This window comes from Phodopus roborovskii, unplaced genomic scaffold (assembly GCF_943737965.1).
Source record: "Phodopus roborovskii unplaced genomic scaffold, PHOROB, whole genome shotgun sequence".
NCBI lineage: Eukaryota > Metazoa > Chordata > Mammalia > Rodentia > Cricetidae > Phodopus > Phodopus roborovskii.
This window is the reverse complement of record NW_026126433.1, coordinates 6,760,733-6,781,792: the sequence shown is the minus strand read 5'-3', so window position 1 is coordinate 6,781,792 and position 21,060 is coordinate 6,760,733. Positions and strand designations below refer to the sequence as shown.

Sequence of the window (21,060 nt, the reverse complement as noted above, 5' to 3'; positions counted from 1 at the left end):
TATATAGGAGAGGAAGGGATGATGAACAAATAACACTAAAATTATTTTAAAAGTCCTTAAGGATTCATATTATTTTATATTTATTTAAAGTTATATTACTACATGTAAATGTATATTCACATATACATACACCACTTAATATATAATATATTATATTTAATCTATTTTATAAAGTTATGATATCTGTGGTGATAAAGCTCCCCTCAGGGGCCACAGGCTATCTAGCAAAGACCCAAGCACCAGGCCAGGCATGAGAAACCTCCTTTTGAGTTGTGGGCTAGGGGAGACCAAGAGACCGCTAAAAACAATGCAAGCTCTTGCTATTGCCCTTGGTTGCTTCCCAGAGCTTGAAGGTAAATCCCTATTATTGAAGACACCATGTACTCTGAACACAAGACTCAGAAGATCTGAGCTGGATCTGACCTGAGAGCCTCTCTGGGGACAGCTTTCAGAATGCCAGAAAATGCCATGGAAGTTGCCAAGAGAGAAAAGCAACAAAGCATCCCTAGCTATGATGATTATGAACTAGAACAATGGCCAGCATAGCGAGACAACCTAAAGCTGTAACAGTGGCACTCATATATTGGTGATAACCAAGAAGTCTCTAATGGGACTCAAGGCCTGCTCAATTGGATAAAAATGATACCTGGTACTAAACAACTACCCAGGGATAGTCATGGATCTTAAGAGGACAACCCACTACTACCACTCAACTACACTGACATAATTCCTAACTGTATTCCACATCCGTTTCTTACATATACAGATAAGTGTAACTGTCATCCTTCACCAACAGAACTTTTCTTTGAAGCAGATATAGACTATTACAGAAAACTACAACTGGTCAAAATGCAGAGATCAACTGAGAGATAAAGCCACAACACAATTCCTGTATCTGAGTCTCCGGGAACATTGAGAAAGAGAGAGCAGAAAGATTGTAAGAACCTGAGGACTGGGATGTGTCTGCTGAGAGAATGTATATCACAAAAATGATAAGAAAGTTACACCTATGATACCTCTACAATATGGCTGCCTAAACAATCTCTGACAACATATTTCAATACATCACGGTATATATCATAAATATTTACATGCTCAGTTATTTAACCATTTAGTGATCAATATAGGAGTTGTATATTTTTGTGAGAATGTGAAATGATATAGGTGCAATGAGAAACAGCTCGGGTTTCAGCAAAGATCAGCAGTAGAGTTGCTACATGATCCAGCAATACTGCTTCTGATCATGCATCCAGGAGAGCTGAAGGCAAAATGAAAGCAGGACATGGAGGAGATTCTTACCTGTCCCCATTGACAACAGCACTGCTCACAACCAAGAGTTATAAGGAACCCAAAGGACCATCCACAGCTGACAGAGACAATATGGCAGATGGGAGTTTCATTCTAAAGAATATTATCTAGTTTGAGAAAAAGGAAGGTAATTTTACCACAAGCTACAACACATGCATGAGTCCATAGACAAAAGGCTATAAAAATAATCAATCAGAAAGAGATAACCATTGTATGATTCCATTTATATGGTAGCTAGATTCATGAAAAGAGAAACTAGAATGGTTGCTGTTGGGGACTATAAAAAGAGAGAAACCAAGTATAGAATTTAAAGCACAGATTGCCTGCCCTATCCAGCATGACTTAATTCTATAGACCTGGCTGTGGTAGTTTGAATAAGGAAGGCCCCCAGAGGCTCACATATTTGAATGTTCATCCTGGGCTATAGGAACTATAAGAGAAGGGTTAGGAGGAGTAGCCTTGTTGGAGGAGGTTTATTACACTAGAAGGGGGCTGGGCTTTGAGGTTTCAAATTCTCAGGTTCGAACTCTCTGCCTGCTGCCTATAGTTCAGATGTGATCTCTAAGCTACTGTCCCAGACATGCCTGCCTATCTGTTGCCAAGCTCTCCTCCATGATGGTCACAAGCTTATAAACCTCTGAAACTGCAAGCAAGTCCTCAGTTAAGTTCTTCCTTTTATAAGTTGCCTTGGTCATAGTGTGTTGTCATATCAGTAATTAAGACAGTGATTAAGAGTAAACAGAGATGGAGGGAGAGAGAGGGAGAGATGGGGAAAGAGAGAGAATAGTTAGGTTTGAATAGTTCATTCACTCTTATGGAGACATACCAATAACAACAGCAGCAACCCAGAACCTCGGTGTGTTCACCTTATATGTCTGAATCAGGGAGATAAGTTTCCTATACATAGCTGAGTAAGGAGGTGAATTTGTAGTATACAGCTAAATTAAGGGGAAGGTTTAGCAGAATCTGGTTGGGGGTTCTCTGTTTGGGATCAGTCTCAGACTTCATTAATCCTAGAGGAGGAAGCTGGGGTTGATGTTTTACATTCATTCACACTCACACAACAAGAATAAAAAAAAAAAGTGTTTTGTCATCCCTTTCAGCCTCACCTAGGGAAGACTTTGTTATGTCCATGGGCAATGTGATCCTTGGCATGCCCATGTAAACAAACCACATTTGCTTAGGGCTTCCTCTTCTCCTTACAGTTCTTTTTGCAGGATGAAAATGGTCTCAGAGTCTGTCACACAATGACATAGACAGTCAACACTAACATGAAGTATGTGTCCCCTGAGCCAAAGCAGATTACAAAATCATCTAATGATGATGTGCCATAAAAACAATCTCTTGGTGTAAGGAACTTAAATCTCCCATCAGCAACCTTCATTACAAACATCTAGAACCTTCTGGACAAGCATCAAAAGTTCCAAAGAACATTTGGAAATTCACCATAGTCTGTGGGGAAAACCCACTAGAATTTCTTCTAGAAAGGGTAATGCAAACACTCACCTTCATTCTTCAGACTCAGAAATATATAGAAAATATGTAATTTCTAAGGGATTCTAAGTAACCATACCACTGTCAGTTATTATAATTTCTCTGTTCCTATGTGTTTATTATTGTCTACCTCGACATTACAATCAAACTGTAGCATATAAATAGCAACTGACACCAAGATACTGCAAAGTCTCACTGCTTTCTGATGCAATTTACAAGGGAGAAGATTTGAGGGTCCACTGACAATATTTATCACTCCTTTCCAGCTCAGCCTCCCCACAAAAGTCAAATCATGCTCTCTTTCTGTGCCAGGAACATAGTTTCATTATTGTCAATGTGAAAGGTTCTGTAGAGAAGAAATAGTACTTAAATTCTTGTCAAGAGGCTTCATATCAACAGAACCAAACACAGTGATGGCCAATGGGTGTACACAAAGTATATGGCACTAAATCATTGTATTTGACAGATCACGTTAGTGGAATATTTCAAGACTAGTTAACTTTTCAAAACTCATAACTACTACCATCCTGTAACATACACTGAAGATAAATGAAAGGTTAGATCTCATTGGATATGTCATGATCCCACAGCTCATACACAGCAGTTACAAGTCTGTTCCAAAAGTTAAGAGTTGATTTAAGCTTAGCATTGATAATTTGTTGAAGGAAACAAAATTAAATATAGAGAAGCATAAGACTTATCTGTATCTTTAGCTGTTTGTGACTGGTTTTAATCCAAGCATGCTTGTGGTCACAGTTAACCTTTGATAAAATTGGAATTTAGCTGTAGAAATGCTGTGGGGAGGGGCTTGAAGTGATGTCTCACTCTATAAAGTGTTTGGTGCTCAAGCATGAGTTCCTGAATTTGATTCCCCAGTACACACAAAAGAAGCAGGTCATGGTAGCACATAATCTGTAATCCCAATGCTAAAGGGGCAAAGACCAAAGTATCTGCAGGCCTCTGAACAGTCAGCCTATGTTAAAGAATATTACTTTAACTATGTGAAGATATGTTATGCTTGTTTATGATATAGAATATTACTTAACTGTGTAAAGGTGTGCTATATTTCTTTATGCTGCCTTTTGTTGAATTAGGTAAAAATCTGTTGCTTTTATTTCACCTTGCCTGCCTAAGGCACTTGATTGGTCTATTAAAGAGCTGGGCAGAAAAAGGGCAAACAGAGCTGGAAGGCAGAGACTAAATAAGAGGAAAATCTAGGCTCAAAAAAATAGAAGGAGAAAAGAAGAAGAGAATGAGGGATACCCCCAGGGCAAGGCACCAGGCAGACACCAACCAACAGACATAAGGGAGAAGTGAAAGTAAGATATACAGAAGAAAGGTAATAAGCTATGAGGCAAAGGGTAGATAAAGAGAACAGATTAAGTTAAGTTAAAAGAGCTAGCCAGAAACATGCCTAAACTAGACCCAGCATTAAAAATGAATAGTAAGTCCCCTCCCCTCTGAGGGGAGGGGAGAGGAGAGGAGAGATCCATGGAATAAATAAGAGACCCTGATATTCAGATGAGAGAAAGACAGATACAGAGAGAGCTTTCTGAAGAGACTGAATGGAAGCAATACAACACCCTACTATAGAGAATCCCTCAGTTGTTCAATGAAGCAAAGAAAAAAAATATTTAGAGCCTTTGCAACCACCTCTGGGTCATTAGAATAGAACATAAACTCTCTGGTCCCTTAAATTTTAATGAACCTGAGTCCTTTAAAGGCAGCAGCTAGAGTAAGTTTAGCAGAGAAACAATTAAAATGTTAATGGGGCCTCTCCTGTAAATAGATTTATGAAAGTCAAAGACTGCTGACTGAGTTGTTTCCTGTCTCACACTTCCTAACTGTCAGTAGAATTCAAGTAAAATTTGCTTTATAAGAAATGCAGAGACCACATCTGTATGATGGTACGGCTGGTGCCTACTGTGGTTCCTATATCAAAATTCATTCCAGTACTGCATAATAGCCCTAAAGCTACTCTGCTATCACATAATTGGCCAATGTGCTTTGAGTCTTGAGTGCCTACTTGTTTTCTCTGCGCATTTAGCATTGCAGCATATTTAAAGGAAGCCCCAGTTCATTTTTCGTTCATCCCAATACATAGAGGTCAAAAGTTCAGAAGACAGGAAGTGCTTCTCAGCGTTAAGTGGGAAATGCATTGGAAAATAAATTTTTGATGTTAAGATACATCTGTAGTTTATTCATGCTGAGAATTGTTTTCTTATCATTTGGACTTTGATAGCTAGGCTAATCAAAATTTGTTTGAACTCCATAAATATATAATAAAATTTGACTATTACTTTATTAGCATTGACTTCTTTCCAGCTCACACTGTGGCAGGTTGATGAATAAAACTGTATATATTTAAGGTGTATAGTGCGATTATTTGAAATAAGTATTTACTGTGAAATGATCACCACCATCACCCATCATCTCTCCTGGTCATACTGTGCACATGTGTGTGAGAACATGTAATAGTTACCCCATTAGCAGATTTCAAGTGTACAGTGTAGTTTTTTTCAATCACACACACCTAGCTGTACATGTGACCCTTACATGTACTTCTCTTCATAAATTATACCCTTCACAGTGTGACAAAGCACATGGGGCTTGCAGCTTTGAAGCCAGAAGCCAAAACTATTCAAATGGGTTGATTTTTGTTCATCAGCTTCCAGCTACACTAAATCATGGAGGCAGTTTCCTTCTTAATTCAAGAAATGAGAGCTGAAGTCTCCTGGGACTGCCTCTTTTCCCGAGAGCAAAACACACTAAAGCTCAGAATTACTGTCAATTCCTAATTAACCGTATCAATGAGAAGGAACATTAAACACTACCAAAAACTATCCACTGCAGAGTGACAGAAAACATTTTCTGGGTCATAAATTGGCAAGTCACATAATTTATACACAAAGAACCGATTCACAGAGTTGCCTAGAAACCATCCTTAAAAATCCCAAGCACAAGCTCATCATGTGGCTACCAAACAGAGGTGTAGGTATTTGTTGTTGTTGTTGTTGTTTAAACAAGCTAGGACTCTCTGGCATCTTCAGCAAATACAAATGTCAGTTTACATTGCTGGGACAGGCAGATGCACCATTAATCCCCATCTTTAAGTCCTGAATCATTTCTGAAATGGGAAACTCATGTGATGGACATTAGCACTTGTCCTGAAAGAGATGAAGACAGCCCTGAAGTTTATCTAGAGCAAAGGCTCCTAGACATAACTACAGGGTACATTTAGGAACCCTGAGATGTGCTGGCAGGAATAGAATTGTAGAATTGCATATGTATAGGGACAAATATAATGATACTAGTCACTATGTAGTATATAGTTCCCAGAGATATTTCCCTTCCATGGGCACCACCAACACCTTGTCCTGAATTTTCTGTCCACTCACTTCAGTGACTATTCATCTAACTCTATCCCAATTCACCTTCTGATTACAAGTTCTGCTGTAGTAGCATGAAAGGGCTCTCCTTTTGCTGGAACTTCTAACCAAGGGACTAATGGATGGAGAATAATTTCAGATGGAGAGGGTGAATGTCTGGTCAAGCACGATGCACAGGAGGGTGCTCTACAAAAGCTCCCCCTTCTAGTCTTTATAACCAAAAATGATAGCTGTGGGGTTACATTCTCCAGTAGACAAATACACATCCACTGTGTCTGTGTACGCAGATCGGAGTCTCACTTTCCAAGGTGGCACTCACTGTCTATTTTCTAAGTTCCTACTGTACACAATTTCTCTGAGGCCTTCTCAATGGTTTCTTAACTTCCTCTGTAGGCTCTTTTCTCCTGCCCTCTGTCTGTCAGAATGTCTGTGTCGCCTTTCTTGCTGATGTTTTCTCCTCATCCATCTCTCTCAACATTAAGCTGTGGCTCCAGTCCAGACCATATTCCTGACTCCTGACCTCTGATCTTCACCAGAGTCCACACCTGGGTCCTCCTGGCACACAGATCCACCTGCTCACTCCAGAACACCTCCTCTCCCATAAGGGTCCTCCCTCCTTGTGTTTCCAGTGTTCCCAGTTTCCTTAAATACTTCTCCCTGGGCTCGCACACCCATGAACTCCTCTTGATGTGAGTCCTTCTAGGCTGCCCCTTTCATCTTTGGCTATAGTCCCTGGTTTTAGCATCCCACTTCTCTCTAGAAGCTTCCAGTGGGACTCCCTGCCTCTGGATCATTTCTAACTGATTCGCCATGTTACTCCAGATGTAAATGTGACTCAATTACACTTCTGCTTTGAGTGTATGTCTTCTTGGCCACAGGACTTGGAGGCTAAGGTGGGCAGTATATCTGAACAAATGTTTCATAGAATGAATGCACTCTGGCCCCAGTTCTTCCATATCACTGTTCAAAGCCTTCCTGAACTGCCCCATATGAGCTGACATGGTCTCCCCCTATGGCTCTGTACAGTTTACTGCCCCCAGATGTACTGTTAGGAAAATTAATTATCTTAGTGTTTTCATAAGGAAAGGTCTTGCCTCCATTTCTTCTCCCTGTCCATTTGACACAACCGTCAGCACAAGCACCTTAATACCCAGTGCACCTTTAATCCAGAAGCCTGGGGGAAAGTCAGCTCCTGAAAACCCTGCCCTCTTGTTTCTTCCCAGCTGGACTAGATGCATACCTGGGTAGTTTTGATTTGTTGGTTTGTGTCCCTCCAGGTCTTACTTGACTCTGAACTAATGTTTATTGAACAAATTAATATGAACAGAAAAATCAACTGCATATAAAGGAACCAAGTGAGTGATACAATGTTAGTATCAAAGTAAAATACAAAAACAAAACAAGACCAATACTGGAGCTTGGGCAGGAGCTCTGGGTTATGTTCACTAAATGCATTCTCATCTAGTTTCAATGTGAACATGCTCAGATCCAAAGGGCGGGGTTCAATGGAGGAAAAGAAAATTAGGCTTACACCTTAGTAAAATGTGCACTCTCGGATATGGAAGTCCACCCTAGGAGTGCTGAGAGATGCCTTTTCTGAGTCTCCAGTAATTCCCTTAAAGCTTGGACAACCTAGAGACGTAGACTGGTGGAGCTCAGTGTGAGAACACCTGGCTTGCCTACATGGAACTGGAGCTCTGGACTCCATTCCTGGAAATAGTAACAGCAAAATAATATAATAACAAAATAAAGTAATAGTAGCAAAAGTTAATTAATACCATTGACAGCTTGCTGACCTCCTGGAAGGGTGTTTATACAACAGTTTCAGGAGAGTGGAACATCTCCTGCTGGAGTTGGGGGCACAGTTCTCCTGAGCATTTGAACAAAGACTATTTTCCCCTGAGCAAGGGTTTGCAGGTTCAAGAACAGGCTCCTTTCAAGTCCCAAGTCTCTTAAGTTGCAGGATTCTAGGATTCAACTTTGTGCAGGGCATCCTTCTGGGCTAGCCCTCACTTTTCCCACAGAACTGATGGGAACTGGCTGAAGGAGGTCAGTGATGAAGACATTCAGCTCACCATATCTGCACTGAAGGGCTGATGGAGAATCTGCCTTGACTGAGCAATCTGTTTTCTCTCAGTAACTAAAATCTGTGGTGGGCTAACTCGATAGTTTACCAGCAGAGAAAAATCACAGACTGAAGTAAGGGAACTGAAGAGAAATCTAAAACACAAACTTTCAAAAGCCAAGTGTTCAATAAATGTTTATGAAATTGAATAATGCCAGAATAAAAGACCTTGAGGACAATAGGAGCCTCATTTTAGATCCAGCCTAGTTTCAAGTCCTAACTCTTTCTGAATTAACTATATGAACTTTCTCCAGGGTTTCATATCCTTATATACAGTTTCCTTAGATAAACCTAACTTCTTTGAATACCAGCTCCTTTATCATAAAATATATACTTTACAGTCATCTTCTGATAAGGTTTTTATGAGGACTGAAATAGCTAAAATACATAAAGCACATACTTTGTTGCTGGTACATAATAAATACCTAAGAACTTTACAATAATCTGTTTTTAATGAAAGACAACAGTTACTAGAGATTCACTTTTATGAAGTATGTAAGTTTCACATATATGCACATATATACACATGTAAGTGGAAAGTGGGGGAATACATGTGCACATGTAAGTGTATATGTATTAATACCCACATTTATTCCTCATTCCACTATTGAAAAGAGAACAAAACTTCTCATTTGCAACAATATGGCTGCGACTAGAGATCATTATGTTAATGAAATGACCCAGGTACTGAATTACAGATTCTCCTTGATCCTCACTCATATGTGGAAATTAAAAGTGCTGGTTTCATAGACCTTTACCATGCTGTGGTAATGACCATAGCTGAAGGAAGGAGGGGCAAGGAGAAGGGCAGTTAACCATCAGTTGTAAGTATAAATACAAGAAGCAAAATATTCTGTTCCATTACTTCATAGTGAAAGTGTATGTAAGGGCAGAGAATGTGTGTTTCAGCATGAGCATGAATCTAGAGGATTCCAAGAACAATTAGCAAAACCATTCCCCATACGGGCCAGGCTTAAGAGGGATGAAAGACTTCCTAGGGAAGCCCCAGGATAAGTGTTTATGAATAATCAGCCAGTGTGTATACAGGGCAGCTTCCTCCTCCAGGATGTTTATAGCCTGAGATGGCTGCCTACAGAGATCTCTGCCCCAGACTAGCTAACTTCTCTCCTGTGTTGGACCTAATAAAAACGAGTGGTTTCCAGATGGTGGTGGTAGTGGATAGAGAATCCCACTGATATGTTTCCCCATGTGTCTGTCTTTTCTAAATTCCCTTCCCAACCCTAGCCATGGTTGTGGGGCCCATGGTATGTAGGTCATGGCAAGTATAGATTATAATAATGTGGAACATATGTATTGCATATAGTTAAGGCTAAAAGAAAGGACTGTAAATGTTTTAAATATAAAAAACAATGGGTCAGGAAGATAACTGTGTAAAAAAAAAAAAAACAAAAAAAAACAAAAAAAAAAAAACGTGCTTGCCTGTTTAGAACCCACAAAAAGGGAGAGTAGATAAAGCCAGGTATGGTGGTATGTGTTTGTAATCCCAGTGCTAGGCAAATGCAGACAGATAGATTCTGGAGGCTCATTGATTAGCCAGCCTAAATTTCTTGGCAAATTCCAGCCTATTGAGAAACATGTTGGGAAATTTTAAGTTACAGCTCTCTTCTCCCCACCCAACTGTAGAACTTCTGTGCAAACAAGGTTGTTTTCAGAACTTTCCCGTGTGCAGTGCCCATACCTTGACCCCAGGTGTGGGTGATGCATGATTTCCTCCTATGCTTAGCCCATCCCCTGGCTTGGGTATATAAGCCCATTACTCTCTGTAATAAACAGTGGTGGTGGCAGCAGCTTCTTCTTCTCTTGGTGGTCTGTTAAGTGTTACAATCCCGACACCCTCTGCCAAGCTTGGTACACTGTCTTTAAAATAAGTAAATAAGACAGGCAATACCTGAGGAATGATATTCAAGCTTGTCCTCTGGCAGGTACATGCACTAGCACACACATGTGCAAGTGTGTGCATGCACACACATACACATACATACACACAAATACACACACACTTAAGGTGAATGGCTAAAAGTCATAGACTTATTTGAATTTAAACATCATATAATGTATACAGATGTTAAATATCCCATAGTGATTCTCAAGTATGCACAGTATGTATCAATTAAATCAAATCTAATCTTAAAATTTTAAGATTAAATTAAAATTAAATGAACATGTTAAATATAGCAAAAATTAAAGTATATGAAAGCATGAGCTGCCCACAATGCTGTGTGTGGACAGGCAGCAAGCTGGGCTACATGTTAAAACAGGAATAAGAACTGCACACAGGATATTTCAATGTGGGATTTGGCAACTGACAGAAATGTAAAACTTGAATTACTCATAAGTTGCCATAGAAAAGGGCTTACTACAATCATGGCACTTTAAGTACAGAAATAACAAGAAAATACATTAGAAGAAAAGTAATTTTAAAGAAAAATTTCAGGAGAAAATAGTATAATAAAGAAGGAGATACCCAAAGTGCCCCCCAAAAATAAGAGGTAGAGATGAGAAGAGACCGTCTGGTCTGTGGCATTCTGAGCTCAGTGCCATGGAGATGATCAGTATTGAGTTCAAAATTCAAATTTGCAGTTCCACAGAGCCTGTAGCTAGCTGAAAAGATAGGTGCTACATAAGAAAAGAATGCATGATGGGAGTTGGTAGGAAGAAAGGTAGGTGAAACGACCATGGCCTGGGAGGAGGGAAATTTTAGATGAGACTGGGGACACAGAGGAACAGGCATAAGTAAATAGCAACAGAAAGAGCTAATATGTCACATGCTCCAGAAAGTGGGAATAAGTACATTTAAAGAAGGCAGGCTCTGAGAATGATCAACAGCAGAGGAGATCGGTCTGCAATAAATTAATTGATAAATGATAAAAAAACAAAACAAACAAACAAAAAAAAAAAACAAATTCTGGGAAGGTAGCTCAGTAGCCAAGTCCCCAGCATCATATAAAAGCAGAAGAAAGCACCTCATGCCTGTAATCCTGGCAAGGAAGGAAGAGGAGAGTCCCTGGGGATCACTGAGAAGTCAACATAACCTGTGCTGTGCCCTCAGCTTGGGTGAGAGATCTTGTTTCAAGTAACAAAAATCAAAAACAGACAAACAAAACCCCAAACAAGCTTGATCAATGGACGATAATAGAGGACCTGAAAAACAAACAACAAAAAACAGACAAAACTATGTCCACCTAATTTTTGACAAAGTGGCATAAACATACATTAGAAAGTCTAGCCTATTCTACAAATGATGTACATAAAGCAGGATATTTACCTACTGAAGAATGACATTGAGATAATATCTTTCACCTTGTAGAGAAACATCAATCAAGATGAATAAAATTCTTGATGTAAAACCTGTAATACTGAATATAGGGAATATTCTTGAAGGTTCTGGGGTAGGCAAGAACTTTCTGAACAGAACTTCAGTAGTGCAGAAATTAGTATCAGTTATCAACAGAACGGGCAACAACAAATTAAAATCCTTTAGTTCGGTAAAGAACACCATTGTCAGTGCAGAGCCCACAGAGTGGGAGAAAATCATTACCAGCTACACTTCAGGAGAGAACTAATACATGTTACAAATAAGCACAGGAAGTAGATATCAAAGAAATAGAACTGTCAGTCAACAAATGGTCTAATGAATTGAACACACAGCTTTGAAGAAAAAGTGTGAGGGTGGGGGTCATACCATAAGTGACCAACAAGTATTTTTTAAAAGTGTTCAACATTCAGAGTCATGAAAGAAAAGCAAACTAAAGCTACTTAGAGATGAGAGAAAACTGTGTACTAGGACAAATAAAAAGTTATTATCTGTGTTAATTAGGGTTACTAATGCTGTGATGAAACACCATTGTGAAAACTTTAGGAGGGAAGGGTGTATTTGGCTTATACTTCCCCAACATAGTCCATCACCAAAGGAAGTCAGGTCAGAAACTCAAACATGGCAGAAGCATGGAAGAAGGAACAGATGCAGAGACCGTAGAGGAGTGCTGCTGACTGGCATGTTCCACCATGGCTTGCTCAGTCTGCTTTCACATAGAATTCAAGACCACAAGTCTAGTTGTGGCACCACCCACAATGGGTTGGATTCTTCCCCATAAATCACTAAGAAAATGCCCTATAGGTTCGCCTGTAACTGGATCTACGGAGGTATTTTGTTAATTGAAGTTTCCCTCCTCTCAAATGACTTTATCTATTTCAAGTTGACATAAAACATTACAGCACACCATCCACATGCAAATTAGTAACAGGTTTCCTTAAAAATAAAAACATAACTACCACATGACCCATTTGTTCTATTCCTTGGCACATAACCGGAGAACTCTGTACCTTACTATCTTAGTTAGGGTTTTCTTTCGCTGTGAAGAGACACCATTACCAAGACAACCCATAAGTGAAAATATTTAATTGTGGGGACTCACAGTTTCTGAGGTTCAGTCCATTATCATCATGGCTTTGTGCAGGGAGATGTGCTGGAGCTGAAAGTCCTACATTTTGACTCATAAACAACAGGAAGTAGACTAACTCACTGTGTGGTATTCCTAGCATAGGAAACCTCAAAGCCTACCCGCACAGTGACACACTTCCTTCAATAAGGTCACACCCACTCCAACAAAGCCATACCTTGTTAGGAAATTTAAATACTTGTTCTTTACAGCTCTCTTCCTCCCCCACCCAGCTGTAGAACTTCTCTGCTCTCAAGGTTGAGCAAAGGAGGTTGTTCTCAGAACTTCCCAGTGTGCAGTGCCCGCAGCACCTTGACCCCAGGTGTAGGTGGTGCCTGACTTCCTCCTATGCTTAGCCCATCCCCTGGCTTGGGTATATAAGCCCATTACTCTCTGTAATAAACAGCAGCTGCTTCTTCACTTCTCATGGTGGTCTGTTAAGTGCTTCAGTTCCAACATCCTCCGCCAGATCAGTACTCTGACCGTGCTGTGCAGCAATATCTTTTAGTAGCACCACTCCCTTTGTGGACCATTTTCTTTCAAACTACCACACCTACCATAGAGATAATTACACATTCATGTTTATTGTTTATGTATTTACTAATGCAAGGAAAGAGAGCCAACATTGATGTCATCAACAGATAATTAGTTAATAAAATCTGGAACATGTTCTAAATGGAATATTATTCAGCTGTTAAGAAAAAAGAAGTAAATACATTTTTAAAAATTATGGATTTAGAGTGTGTGACACCCAATCTCAGAAAATGAGGTCACCTAATCTCAGAAAGAAAAAAATTTTCTATTGTATATGCAGATCCTAGCCTACACTTGTATCTAAGTACACATGCATATGTAAACAATTGTGATTACAATACAGGAGAATGGGTGATTTTAGCTGGTGAGGAAGGACAGAATGCAGGGGAAGGACACACATGATTCATGAATGGGATATAAAGCAATTATTTCAAGTTTTAACTCTGTCCTAAGTTTTTCTTTGTTTATGGCAGATAAGTTTATAAACATGTAATTGATAGGGAAAGTGTAAAACCCTAATTGAAGCCACAAAGGTTCAGAATGGCCATTCTAACTGTATGGACATCTATTGAGATGGATAGAGCTTGAGGCAGGGCAAATGTTTGAGAGGCTGTGTTAGCTTCTCCATGCAGTGTTTGTTATTTGTGAATTCATTCATGATAACATGATTCATATTTCTTTTAATTAAGGTGCCAAATGATAGGAGATACCCAAGTTATCCTCTGAGCTACATACTCATGAGCACACATGTATAAACACAAAGAAAGAAAAAAAGAAAGAAAGAAAGAAAGAAAGAAAGAAAGGAAGGAAGGAAGGAAGGAAAAAGAAAGAGAAAGACAGACAGAGAGGGAGGGAGAGAGAGAGAAAGGGGCAGGAAAGAAGGATAAAGAAATATTAATAAGCTGTCTTTATGACATTAGATGTAAGACAAAGAAGTAGGGTCAAGACATGTCAACTGACAAGACAGAGTGCAAACAGAAAGTAGAAAAATATTTGTAAATGGAAAGGGAAAAGCCACAGATAAACAAGAGAGGATGTAGAGAAAAACCCCCAGGAAGCCTCTGAAAAAACAAAACAAGAATGTCTTGGGCAGGAGTGATGAACAACAGAAGAAAGAGTTAAACATGGAGATACTGAAACAGAGGATAGTAACCACGTGAAAATATGCATAATACTAATGTTATCAATAAAGCATGGCTTGCTAAAGCTGTAAGGCAAGTGTCTGGATCCAGTTGGTGGTATGGCAGAAAGAACAAACTATTGCATAATGTAAGGAAACAGATTTAGATCTAGTGGAAAGATCAGAGCGGGTATAGTTTAAATATACCGAACAGAGATGAAAATAGTAGAGGGACCACCAGGGAGCATAGTAATAGAAACAGGGCTCTAGAGAAGGGACTTGAAGGTGACCCCACAGCTCCTAGGCCATGAAACTTCGCAGGTTCTAAATTACTTGACTTTTGTACCCCCTCCCATTTTGGCTCTAGGTTTCCACATCAGTGTCCATGAAATTTTCTGTCCCATCCAGTCCCTCAGCTATTTAGTCCCAAATAAATACACAGAGATTCATATTAATCATAAACTGTTTGGGTGGTGGCTAAGGCTTCTTATCAGCTAGTTATCTCTTAATTATTAACCGATTTCCATTAATCTATATATCTCCATGTGGTTTTGGCTTACTGGAGAATGACTGGGAGTCCTAGTTCCCCAGTAGCTACAAAGCATCTTCTTGAATCCACCTATTCTCTTTCTCTATCCACCTGGCTAAACCCTGCCTGTCCACTGGACAAAAACAGCTTTATTCATCAACCAATAAGAGAAATATATATATTTACAGCATACAGAAAGACATTCCTCCATCACATCAGCTGTAGAAGAAATTTCTGAAAATCTGTAGTAGACAGAGATTGTATTATGGATCGTATATGAAATGTCCTCTCAGAAGGTTTATCTGAATTACAGTGCTCAGTGGTGAACATTTAGAGACATGATTGGCACCTGAGGACAATGACCTAGTCAATAGCTAAATCCCTGATAAAATCCCAATTTAATGGCATCAGTGGGAGGTGATCTAGTTGAAAAAAACTAGGTCAGAGGGCACACCCTGGAAAAATATAGCTAGTCCCCCCCCTGCCACCAACCCCCCTGCTTCTCGTCTACACTAAGTTGGGTGACTTTGCTCTACCACACCATCAGCCATGATGGTGTTCTGTCTCATCATAGCCCACAAATGGCCAAAAAAAAAAAAAATCATGTACTGAAATTCATGACACTATGAGCCATGCAAACTTTTCTGCCTTTACTATTTATATAGGTGTTTTCTCACTACACAGCAAAACTTCTAATACATGTGGATGCAAAACTATGTACCATGTTTTGAATTCTGTGTCAGAATTGCCTATGTAAGATGCCCATATTAGAGCATGGATATGAGATATCCCATACAGTTTAAGAGACTGCCCGGTCACTCACCGACCTTGCCTTCTTCAAGTCTCCCCACTCAGGTGTTATACAAACATAACTACCCCAAGTTCCAATAACTTAGATGGCTAGCTCTATTTAATTCCAACCTGATCCCTACAGTACCTCCATGTCAGAGGATATTCAATCACACTGTGAAACCAAGTCTGTATTTGCATTATTTAAATAAAGTTAACATTAGGTCATGAGGCTGAGTTAGCAACTAGGTGACAGATAGTAATCATAGAGCATCAGAGGACATCTGGAAAGAATAGAGAGACACACTGGAAATAGTAAGGAGGGCCTTTGAATATCCAGGCTTTTTCTATTCTGGTGGAGTAGAAGGATGTGCTTTGTGGGAGATATATGCTACGGAGATGTGGGGAGTCAAATTTATAGAAATTATAAAAGTAAAAAGCCACATGGTAAAAATATAGATTAATAAAACCAAATTAATTTAAGTTCTAGTAGCTAGTGGGACAAGCCTAAGCTAAGGTCTATCTTTCAAAATTCATATGAAGTCTCTGTGTGTCATTATTTGGAAGCTAGCTGCTGCAGCAGAGAAAGACTCCTTACATCTCCATGCTCACTATTTTCATTTCATTATTATGCAAGTGTTCACAAAAGTATATCACAAACGCTATATTTTAATATAATGTACAACTTGTCTTTTGATGCCTCAAAGATCTGAAAAGAATTTATTTACTCCTCATGTTTAATCCTGTGAAAAACATGTAAACTCATCAATATAGACTTATCAAAATGTCATTACCATGTGACTCATACCAGTAATTATAGCACTCATAAGGCTGAGGCAGGAGGACTGTTGAGAGTTCAAAGCCAGCCAGGTCTATAGCATGATATAGTCTTATCAAACAAACAAACACATAAACAAAACATCTTAAGGCCATCACCAAGCAGGAGTCAGGAAATTCTCACATAGAGTCTTCAGTAAGCAGAGAACATTTATAACATCCACATACATTGTGGGACAATTAGCACTGTGGAGTACGGATGCCCATAGAACCCAGAGTTGTTGCAACCCAGAAGAGGCTGACATTCTCTAGGTTAAAGATATGAGATTCAATCCACTGAGAAAATATGAGGAAATTAAAACAAACATCACACACACACACACACACACACACACACACACACACACACACAGTTTAGGCCTGGATGTTCTGGAATAGTTAAACCCCAACTTTGAAACTAGGTGTGGTGTGATGGTAGAGGTCTGCTTATCATCTCAGTACTTGAGTGGTGGAGACAGGAAGATCAGGACTTCAAGGACACTTTCAGCTACTTGGTGGTTGAGATGAATCTAGCAAGGACTGCATGTGACTCCTTATGAAACAGAAAGAAAAAGAAGAAAGGAAAGGAAGAATCCTCACTATGCAGTCAAAGTATCTGGGTTTATATCTGGCTGTGCAAATCTCAACTGAGCCACACATCTCTTCCTTGTTAGTGGGCATGAGAGAACTGCCCATCTCACTCATGGGACTGGTAAATGCAAAATAGCTAGAAGTCATCTGGTGTCTAAGTAAGAATCCAAGGGTTGACTATTAGCCATGCTTGTAATAGCTGCTCACACACACAATGATTGCTGAGAGCTGACTTTCTGAATCAGCCTCACATTAGTCATCAAAGTTTCCAAATTGTGATCAAACAAAACCACCAGACTGATCAATCATCACGAGAATCGGTAAATCCATGACACACATCTTCCATCTCACTACTGAATTTTCTAAACGAGTTTCACTTCTGAGAAATACAATCATCAATTTAACATGTATGCAAATGTGACTTTTGGTTAGATGCCCTTGTTTTCACTTAATCCTTTAAGACAAGATACATACAACTCTTCACTACACTGATGACCTGTAAGTGTGGGTCTGTAGGATGGCATACTTTTCAGAGGTCTTTACTTCCTTGGAAGACTGCCTCCACTAGTAATAGACCTCAGAGGTCACTAACACTCTCAGGAAAAATTCTCTCACATTTAACAAATAGGCAGGTGTGTAGTAGCCAAATGTTATATGTGGCTGTATTCTACATGCCAAGAATTGCAAAGAAAATTGGCAATAGATCCTACTATAGTTCCTTACGAATGAACTCCAGCACCAGAAAGGACTACAAACTAATATGACAGGATCCATCCTGCCATAAAGTACTAAAAATCATCAGAGTGAGTTTAGCAATTCCTTGAAAAACACATCTCTATTAAAGCTTTAAAGAATTTATATTGGTTTTAATATCAGACATTATCTCATCTGATATATAAATGAAATACGATCCTTTCTTTCTTCCTTCCTTTCTTTTTTAAATTGCAATGTCATTTTTCTAAGCCAAAGTGTCAACAGTGAAAGAAGATGAATACTGTCATATAAGAGTGGAGTGTGTCTTCCAACTGGGCTTGTCCAGTCCAGTGTTCATGGGTGAACAAGACAAGGCAACCCAGGGTTCACTTTAGCAGTAATATCACTAAAACAAGTTGGCTGTAAAGCATTGTAAGATAAAGGCTTTCACATGCATAGGCTACCCAGAGGGATGTTTTCTGGGATTAGAGAGAGAGAGTTTAAATTTACCTCCTCAAAATAAACAATGCAACTCTTACCAATTCCAGAGAAATCAAACTCACAGAAATTCCTCCAATGTCAGAAGAATACACATTTAGTCACTATGTAGTCAAAGTTTGAGATACAGTATACAGTGACACCCTGGCCCTGTTCATAATTGGTGACTGTGCCATACTGGGTAGTTGACTGAATTTCACAGAGGACGAAATGTTGAAATGTAACATGAACACCAAACGCTATTTTTTCTACAGGAAGAAGTGAAGCTTGGAAAAGGTTTGATTGGCTTCAGGATATTTTTCCAAACCACTTTTTCTATTATACAATATTCATAGCGCAGAAAAGCAAAGAAGAGGAAATGCAGATCTGTTCAAAGGGTTCTGCTGTCTGCTCTTAACTGCCCAGTAGCCAAGCAAGAAAAGCAGAGTTAGAGTCGACTTTCTCCAGCAGACTGATGTAAAGTAATACCTGGCAAAACTTCTCCAGCCAGTTGAGGAGCCCAGGCTATTAGACATCTCAGAACTCCTTCCAGCGCGCCACATGGTGACCAAGAACAGATATTTCCTAGTCTTACCCATTTCTAATGCAGAAGGAATCCCCCTGTGCCCCATCCTCCTAACTGTCCAACTAACCACACAAGTGCCTCTCCTCAACTGCCTACACATGCATTGCTGGCTCCTTGCCTCTCTCATCAGATTTTTGAAACAGCCCATTCTTTGAACTTAATCATACCTCCCCCAAAGGGAGGGAGGGAGTGTGTGTGTGTGTGTGTGTGTGTGTGTGTGTCTGCGCGCGCGCACGCGCGCGCGCGAACAAACACAATGAATTCTTTTAAAAAAAAGTCAACATTATTTCCCTTTCGACGGGTTTTCATGCAAAAGCCTTGTAGAAAGTGAGCAGTTACTCCCCAATATGAAATATACACTCAAACTCGGGTGGAGGGGTCTGTCAGGTGCTTGGAAAATATCAGCTTGAAAGCCCTGGACCCTCCCTCAGTGACACTAGCTCTGCTGGGCGGTGGCGCTCCCTGAGCTCTAGTGAGTGATAACGTTCCTGCCCCATAGCTGGTCAGTGACATCTTCAAGTTCTCATGCCTAGTGCCTGGCAGCACCCCTTCCCTCCACCGCTTCCGGGAGAGACCTAGTCTCTACCTTTGCAATAGTATCGCTTAGGAAGGGCGGGGGCGCACGGACCTCAGCTGCTGTCCGCACGCTTTCCAGAACGGCGGGCGCCACTTACATGCCGGGCTGGAGCTGTAGGGCGCTTCCTGGCGGCCAGCGGTCGACCGCCCAGACGAAGAAGCACCAGAACCACAGTGGGGAGGTCATCTCGGTGAGGCTGAGTCTGCGGGGCCACCGCCCCGACTGCGCGCTGTGCGCCGCTCGGGATCTGCAAGTCCGAATCCCGCGCAGAAGTTGGGCTCGCTAGGCAGAAGTTGCAAGTTCCGGGCTCGCTCTCGAGGACTGCGAAGTGTCTCTTGCAGTGGAGGGCGCGGCAGCAGCTCGACCCCAGCAGACGACACAGGCAGCAGCAGCACGCTCTAGTAGTGGCTGGCCAACCCAACCCCAGGCGTTGTAGCCCAAGAGCTGCGCAGCCCCTGCATTGCCTGAGACAACTGGAGACCAGCGATCCCAGCGGTCCTGCAGCCCCCGCAGCCCTGGTGTCATGGCAACGCGCTCGCCGCCCTCTGGCCCCAGCCCCTCTGGAGCGCTTAAAGGGACAGCCCCCTGGCCACAATGCGCTCCTTGCGCTGCTGGGCGGCCTCTGCCTCCACGCCCTCTTCACCCTCTCTTCTCCCAGGGGCAACGGGCGGTGGCTGGTTAAGCATGTGGCTCCTCACATCATGTTCTTCCACCAATAATCCACAGAACTCTACTCCCAACCTCTTCTCTAAATCCTTTGAGCAACATCCGCCCCAAGCCAGCAAAGATGCTAAGCAGTGCAGGCTTTCCCCCTCCAATACCAACCTGCTTAGGACCAACCAGCTGCGTATCTGCCACCAGTGGAGAGCAAAAGCAAGCGGACTTTTGATTCCCTCTCCCTCAGCTCCCTCCCACCTGGAGGCTGAGGACAGTCTGAGCACAGCTCTGGGGGAGGTAAGCTTGTAGTGGGGAAGGAATTGCAATTGACCGATCGAGTCCAGTCTGCTGCCAAATCGACAGTTGCTGTACACATCTCTGGCGCATCCAAAAGTCCTGGATATTCAAAATGAGATAATCTCCCTCTGCTGTATTTGGCCACTATCACACTCATATTAGGCACCAAGAGTTTTAAGAGGCGCCGGCTCTCCTCCAAATCTAGCCCCTCCTTCCTTCAGACTAGCTCCTGGATGCCTAAAATCCGCAGAGCAACCTCCAGTTGCTAGCCCCCAAGGTCCTTCCAGAAGGGAACAGCTTCTACTCCAATCGGGAAGCTTATGCTGTGGTACTGGCCCTTGCTGCCAGGAATGTGCAGCCAAGAGCACAGTGGAGAGGAGCGGTAGGCAGTAGCTTCTCAAGCCCGAGGCTATGCCTCTGCCCAGCACCAGCTGCTGTCTGGAAGGCCACAAGCCTTTGGGAGTGTGTTTCGTGAAAATAAAAATCTATGGCGCGTCATGCCCTCCAACAAGGACAGCCCAGGTTTGGAAGCCATCATCTGCGGTTTAGCACCAACAAAACATACAGCAATCTGCATGGGGACAACTTTTGTTTTTAATCCTAAACTTAGCAAAAGTG

The 21,060-nt window shown here is 41.1% G+C and overlaps 1 protein-coding gene across 1 annotated transcript in view; it reads right to left on the bottom strand.

Moving 5' to 3' along the window:
• LOC127223341 (EGF-like and EMI domain-containing protein 1) overlaps positions 1 to 19,812 on the bottom strand; it is a 650,856-nt gene extending 631,044 nt beyond the window's left edge. The window contains exon 1 of the mRNA XM_051185850.1: positions 19,586 to 19,812. Coding sequence (XP_051041807.1) covers positions 19,586 to 19,674 — 89 coding nt within the window. The 5' untranslated portion in view covers positions 19,675 to 19,812. The remainder of the gene's footprint in view (positions 1 to 19,585) is intronic.
• Positions 19,813 to 21,060: the final 1,248 nt, after the last annotated feature.